The sequence below is a fragment of the Sinocyclocheilus rhinocerous genome, unplaced genomic scaffold (genome assembly GCF_001515625.1).
Source record: "Sinocyclocheilus rhinocerous isolate Xijiao unplaced genomic scaffold, SAMN03320098_v1.1 scaffold10005, whole genome shotgun sequence".
In the NCBI taxonomy this organism is placed as follows: Eukaryota; Metazoa; Chordata; class Actinopteri; order Cypriniformes; family Cyprinidae; genus Sinocyclocheilus; species Sinocyclocheilus rhinocerous.
The window spans coordinates 27,776-35,182 of NW_015657611.1; the positions used below are offsets into that span (position 1 = coordinate 27,776).

Below are 7,407 nucleotides of genomic sequence, written 5' to 3' on the forward strand. Positions count from 1 at the left end.
CGCTACTTGCGCGTCTTTTCTTGCTTCTTTCTACTGAAATAAACATTCAGTGCAGCAGCAGCGAGCATGTGAGGAAAATATGAGGAATTAAATCAGACCTGAGCGAATTTGAGTGCTTTTGTCTGTTCATTTGTGTGATTGTTTCGATGTTTGGTTTTTATCCATGCATATTGTGAGAAATAACAGTATCTTTCTGTGGAGCAGTTTTATACACTTTTATCATATATCCTGACTCAAATAATGTGTTTCTATCAGCAAACACTCAGAATAAAGAGAGATGATCTGCTGATGATCCTGAATGTCTTGTTGAATGAGTGTTGATCGTCTGAGGCTCATCAATATTAACAGAGCTATAGTTCTGTAATAGTTCCTGTTTTCACCTCATTTAATGCGGATGTCTTCAGATCTCCTGTAAATTGTCATTTAACGCATTTCAGTGTCAACAGACTTGAGGGTATTTGTTGGTTACAAATCTGTACATTTATTTTTGAGTTAATGCTTTCAATTGTTTTTCTTACCATTATTTATATTTGAAAGAATTTACAGTTTTGCATTGTTATCAATTACCGGTAGTATAAAAACAAACTCAGTAACTGACATATTTTTGCATTTGGTAGATCAGCCCCGCCCACTGTAATAGCATCATCAGTGAAGCTCCGCCCACTGCAACACATCATCAGTGAAGCTCCTCCCACAGTAATTCTTCAATAAATGCTTGAATATCTCCATCAGTTCACAAGTGAAGACGAGCATCTAATCATCAGGAAGAGCTGAAATCTGCAAAGACTGAGTTTATTAAAGAGGACAGAGAGAAGATGAGAGATCCAGAACCCTGCAGAATCAAACACACTGAAGATACCGAAGAACAAACAGGTTGGTGTTTATTCTTGATTTGTGTGTGTGTGTGTGTGTGTGTGTGTGTTCATTATTCACTGCCATACTTGGCTACATGTCTCGTCCTTTCCCTTTCCTTTCCTTTTTTATTCTTCATACAGTAATTTTGGTAACAGGGTTGATGAATGAGATCAACAATGTACAGTTTGTGTAAAACTGAGACAATGGATTGAAGTGTCATGCTGTAAAAGAACCCAGATGATGTCACTTCCTGTGTGTCACAGTTTTAAGAAATGCTCTGTTTTATTTTTCAAATCAGGAAAATCATGACAGAAGTAACAGTGTTGAGTGAAACATGTAGGACGCTGCTGATGCTAATAACAATTGTTAATTTAACACTAGTTAAACCCGTGGTCAGTCTAGACTTTGAGCATGTGACATTTCTACAGACACAGCAACGGTCGTGATATGACTTCACACTCTGCAGCGTGTTTACAAACGTATATAACAAATAATAATCACTCTAAAATGTTCAAATTATACACAATCTACTCCATTTTACTGCAAACGTTTGTAAAGAACCCAGATGATGTCACTTCCTGTGTGTCACAGTTTTAAGAAATGCTCTGTTTTTTTTCAAATGAGGAAAATCATGACAGAAGTAACAGTGTTGAGTGAAACATGTAGGACATCGCTGATGCTAATAACAATTGTTGATTTAACACTAGTTAAACCCGTGGTCAATCTAGACTTTGAGCATGTGACCAGGACAGCCAGGCACAAGAACAGTTTTTTTCCCCAGGCAATCTACCTCATGAACAGTTAATGTTCTCCCATTGTGCAATTAAAGTATGTGCAATAACCTAATACTTATTTATCACCCTAAATTCTAGTACATCCCTACAACTTTATTTTATTCTATTCCTATTCTATCTATAGCACACCTGTACATACAATTTATTCTTTTTTTGTGGTTTATATGTATGCATGTGTATTTTATTCACATCTCATTTTTATTATCTGTGTGTTGTTGTTGTCTCCGTGTACTGGAAGCTTGTGACACTATAACAAATTCCTTGTATGTGCAAACATACTTGGCAATAAAGCTCTTTCTGATTCTGATCTGATGTGAAATTTCTACAGACACAGCAACGGTCATGATATGACTTCACACTCTGCAGCGTGTTTACATATACAACAAACAATAATCACTCAAATGTACAAATACACAATCTACTCCATTTTACTGCAAAAGTTTGTGTTCTTTCACACATCAAAATTCGCTCGAGTCCCACATTCACATACGTTTGAATGAAATCAATGGAAGGAAAAGTCTATTGTGACTCACCCTTAATAATTAAAGAGTTTTTTAGTAAAATTAATTAAATAATTTTGTGTCAAAATATGGAACTATTGTATATTGTAACGTTAATGTACACAATGTAGACAATGCAACACAATGTAAATAACATTGATTAATAAAAGTTCTCACTACAGAAACATGGGATTTGTCCGATTTAAATATAATTACTAGAACACCAGTGTAACTCATTCATGGAGAGTTTTAGGGATGTGTAACTAATGTATAAATAAGCATCAAAATGATTGTAATATTTTATAGCAGTTGTCTGCTTTGTTACATCAGGGCTCACTTTTCTGTTCTTTCACTTCATATTTCTTTCTTTGAATTATTGTAATGTACTGAAAATGAAGTGAAACTGTTTTCTTTTTCTTTTCAGAGCTGATGGAAGAGAACGAGGAGAGTCAAGAACTGAGTGAAGTGGAGGAAATATTTCATGACAAACCTGGAGAAAAACCTTGCTCAAAGACTGAGAAAACATTTTTAAAGAAAAGAACAGCCAAGAAATCTTTCACCTGCACTCAGTGTGGAAAGAGTTTCACAAACAAACAACATCTTGTTGATCACATGAGAGTTCATTCTGGAGAGAAGCTATTCACTTGTGATCAGTGCAGAAAGAGTTTCACTGTTAAAAGTCACCTGAAGATACACATGAGGATCTATGCAGGGAAGAGTTTCACACAATCATCAAACCTTAAATTACACATCAGAATCCACACAGGAGAGAAGCTATTCACTTGTGATCAATGTGGGAAGAGTTTCACATACAAAGAAAGCCTGAAGAGTCACATGAGGATCCACACCGGAGAGAAACCGTTCACATGTGATCAATGCGGCACAACGTGTTCGAGAGCATCAGACCTGAAGAAACACCTGAGAGTTCATACGAAGGAGAAGCCACATTCATGTTCTTTATGTGGAAAGAGTTTTTCTCAGCTGCAAAACTTACATAGACATGAGAAAACACATACTGATGTAAGAGATCATGTGTGCTTTCAGTGTGGGAAGAGTTTTATTTCAGCAAACTGTTTAAAACTGCACCAGAGGATTCATTCTGGAGAGAAACCTTACAAGTGTTCACACTGTGACAAGAGATTCAGTGTGTCATCAAATCTGAGAAAACATGAGAGGATCCACACTGGAGAGAAACCTTATAAGTGTTCACACTGCGATATGAGATTCAGTGATTCAGGACAGCTGAGAAAACACGAGAGGATCCACAGCAGAGAGAAACTGCACACGTGTGATCATTGCAGAAAGAGTTTCAATGTTAAAAGTCACCTGAGGATCCATGCAGTGGAGAAACCAGACCACCGCAGTCTGAAATCACAGTAAGTAGCTCATCTTCATGTGCTGAGAAACAAACTCTCTTCTGTGAAAAATAACCACAACAGAATCTCTCCTCTCCACCTTTAGCTGGTGTGGTGAGGCGAGACTCTGCTATGATTGTAAAGTGCTTCGGGTGTACAGTAGTACATAATAAGAGCTATATAAATGCCTCATTCATTTAATTATTCATCATTTCTGAACAGCCACAGTGAGTGAAAGGACAGTTTGTTGGCTGATCTCGTATTGTGTCTGTTGGAAATGAAACTTGTTTGTAACTTTGGCAGAACTACCAGAAAGCATTTGGAAAGAGAGAACAGAGAGAACATGAGTGATCCAGAGCCAGCAGAATGAAACCTCATGACACTGAGGTACAAAGAGGATGGTGTTTATTCTTGATTCTTCATTCATCAACCTGAAAAACATGCTGATGCTCACTCTGATGCTCACTCAACAACAACAACAAAAACAACAACAACAAATCCTGTACACTTAAATAAAACATGTATTATTATATATCTACTTCAAATTTCTTTTGAGAGAAGTATTATTTTTCCTATTTTTACCCAAATAGGATGGATTGGCCATTATTGAGCGTTATAAACACATGTAATGTCAGTTTCATTCCTACTGGAAGCCAGAGGGCGCCCTCACGAAAAAAAACTCCACTTATGCATCACAGAAGTAATAGAACTGATGACACTTTTGCTGAATAAAAAGAAGATAAAAACATTCTGAATGATGAAACATGAAGACAATAAACACTAGACTGAGACTGTTCGTCAAGCCATCTCTGGTATTTTCATAATTGAGTATATTTATAATCCATTGCTAATCGACATAGCCTTTATACAGTATAGAACATATTATGTCTGCCTCATTCTGTGATAAGAAGCCACATCAGATCACAAAATGAAGCATTTGACTGATGTTGTGGAGTAAAAACATGTTATAATGTTTTCTTTTGTTGAACAACGGTTTAGAAACACTTCTGATTGCAAATCTTTACAAGGGAAGTTTAGCTTTAGGCATATTAATCACATTTAATGTAGCTATTATTCTGACACCACATGAATGAAGTATAGACCCATTTTCAGTTAGGAAAGATTGTGACCTTTTTTTGTGGGCAGAGCTTAGGTGGAGGCAGAAAGATTCTCCTGACCACTTCACTAACCCTAGATAACGAGTTTTGTTAGCTTATTTTTTAGCTTATTTTTTAACAATGACTGGAGAAAATCCAATTTTATGTGAATATTTCAGGTCACTCACTGTCCGGGAACGCGATTGTTATTTGAAAAAGTTAACTTTAATGGACGTAACCAGACCCGTACATGCTCACTCAATGGTTGGATGATCTGACAGGATTACCTGCGCTTCAGTGGCCTGAAATCTACCTGATAGAGAAACTGAGCGTGTAGTGTAAAGAGAAACTGAGGACATATAAATATTTAGATGCCTATAACTATGTGCTGAATGGTCACGTACAATACTTAAAATACAAAGATTTGACAGATCAGTTTTGTGTCGTACAATCCAAGTTAGCGTTACGTGAGAAATCAATTAACTTGTTCCCCAGATTCAGATTAGGTGGGCCTACATGAGAAATCTTTAGACAGGTAACCAAACCATAATCCATACCAACAAAAGACAATACTTTATTCTGATAAGAAGTGTGTGCAAAGCATTTTTGATGACTGTTTCTGTTTTCACTTTGAAATCACATCTTCCTTCTCATTCTGAAGAAAGACCATTTAACTGTGATCAGTGCGGTGAACAGTTTCATTAAGCATCAGTCCTGAAGAAACACCTGAAGATTAACACAGAAGAGAAGATTCATTCGTAATATTACAGCAGAAAAGACACGGTGGTGTGTGTTTATATGCGGGAAGTACTTTACTACCTAATGAACTAAAAGAGCAACAGAAAATTCAAAAACTTTCAAGAAGAGGCCATAACACGTTTAAGAGAAACATGAATCTGATATTTATTTAATTTGTTCTTCATTGTTTTCCATAAGATCATGTAATTTTTCTTCCACTTCTACTCTTCCATTCAAATGAAAGATATAGCTTTGAAACTGGCCACTTTGCTTCTCTTCTTCTCTTATAAGTCAGTCAAGAGAGAGATCTGTCTCATTTGTTTTCACTTTTACTTAAATTTTTAATTTGCTTCAAGTAATGATTGATTAAACTCATTACTCATTTTTATCATCTTATTGTCCATTTTTAATTTCTGCAGATTCTGCTTGCATCAGGAATAATTTCTTAGTTTTAGTTCTGAAAGCCATGAAATATTATGTTTGCTGTTGGTGCTTTCTATGTGTTTCTCAATAGAGCTTAAATGCCTAATAAATTATATTTCACTGCATGCTTGACTGACATTACAGGTGCATCTCAATAAATTAGAATGTCATGGAAAAGTTCATTTATTTCAGTAATTCAACTCAAATTGTGAAACTCGTGTATTAAATAAATTCAATGCACACAGACTGAAGTAGTTTAAGTCTTTGGTTTTTTTAATTGTGATGATTGTACTCTTCACCCGATTTGCGGCAGCACAAAACTCATCAAACATTGGATTATATAGGAGAGGGCGTATACAATATTTATCTCCTGCAAAGCATTTACTAAATCTCCCCTATTGGATACACTTGGTCACACCCCTTGCCTCAGCGGGTTGTGATTCCATTACATCATAACATCAAGCATAGCATACACACACACACATACCTCCCCAAATATACACGAGGAAGTTCAAACAAAGTTTATCTCCTATACGCTAACACAGGATGTCTGACCTTTTTGTGCTAACCACAGCTAAACATTTTCTTTACTACAAAATACCAACACCTTTTCAAAATATATGAGCGAGTTTTCACACTTCAGCATTTTCCATTCGTTAGCTGTTAACCAAGATAACAACACCTGCTCTCGCTTTTGACAGGATTTCAGTTAACTGTTTATTCTTTGGAGGCGGCGTTGGCCCTTTGAAGTTTCAAACAGTCAACCTCGCCTCGCAAAGATTCCATTTTCAAATTAAACTCATTAACTTCAATAAATTGTTTAACTCTTTTCATTAGTCGTTTATTCACACGTTCATGTTGCCGAATTATCAGAAGAAGTTCCTTAGCCATCAATATCATGTCTTGCGTTTCTTGTCTGGTCACTTCTGCTTTTCCTCTTCTCCAACTTCCCTTTCTTTTTAATGTCCCGCTGATGCCTCCTCTGCATTGATTCTACAAGTAAATCATCAAAAGGAATTTCCAGTTCACTTTTTTGATTCAGTTTTCGAATATGTGGAGTTTGACCGGTAAATTTAATATCTTCTACTTCAACCTGAAAAGAGGACTTTGGACCACTGGGCAACAGTCCAGTTCTTCTTCTCCTTAGCCCAGGTAAGACGCCTCTGACGTTGTCTGTGGTTCAGGAGTGGCTTAACAAGAGGAATACGACAACTGTAGCCAAATTCCTTGACACGTCTGTGTGTGGTGGCTCTTGATGCCTTGACCCCAGCCTCAGTCCATCCCTAGTGAAGTTCACTCAAATTCTTGCATCGCTTATAAGTAAAAAAAAAAAAAAAAAAATTGTTGATTTTAGCAAATCTGCTTCTTCCAGACAGAAATTCATGTTCAGTGAAGCTCCTCCCACAAACCCTGCAGAATGAAACACACTGATACTGAAGAACACACAGGTTGGTGTTTCTTCTTTATTTTTCATCAATAATGCTGAAGATTATAAAGTTTTATTTGGTTTTAGTTTTAGATTTGTTGTAATAGGGAACATCTTTAGAGCTGTTGAATAATCTAGATCACATCACATAATCTGACTTAAATGATTCCATTATATTCAAACCCTTATCTGGGACGGCTGAAATCTAGCCCAGGAGCA

At 36.4% G+C, this 7,407-nt stretch overlaps 1 protein-coding gene across 1 annotated transcript; it reads left to right on the forward strand.

Moving 5' to 3' along the window:
• The first annotated feature begins 815 nt into the window (after nt 1–815).
• Nucleotides 816–4,001, forward strand: LOC107721432 (zinc finger protein 239-like). The gene is made up of 3 exons (XM_016529438.1): nt 816–873; nt 2,574–3,525; nt 3,808–4,001. Exons 1-3 carry the CDS (start codon nt 816–818, stop codon nt 3,872–3,874), a joined length of 1,077 nt encoding a protein of 358 aa, XP_016384924.1. The 3' UTR covers nt 3,875–4,001.
• Nucleotides 4,002–7,407: the final 3,406 nt, after the last annotated feature.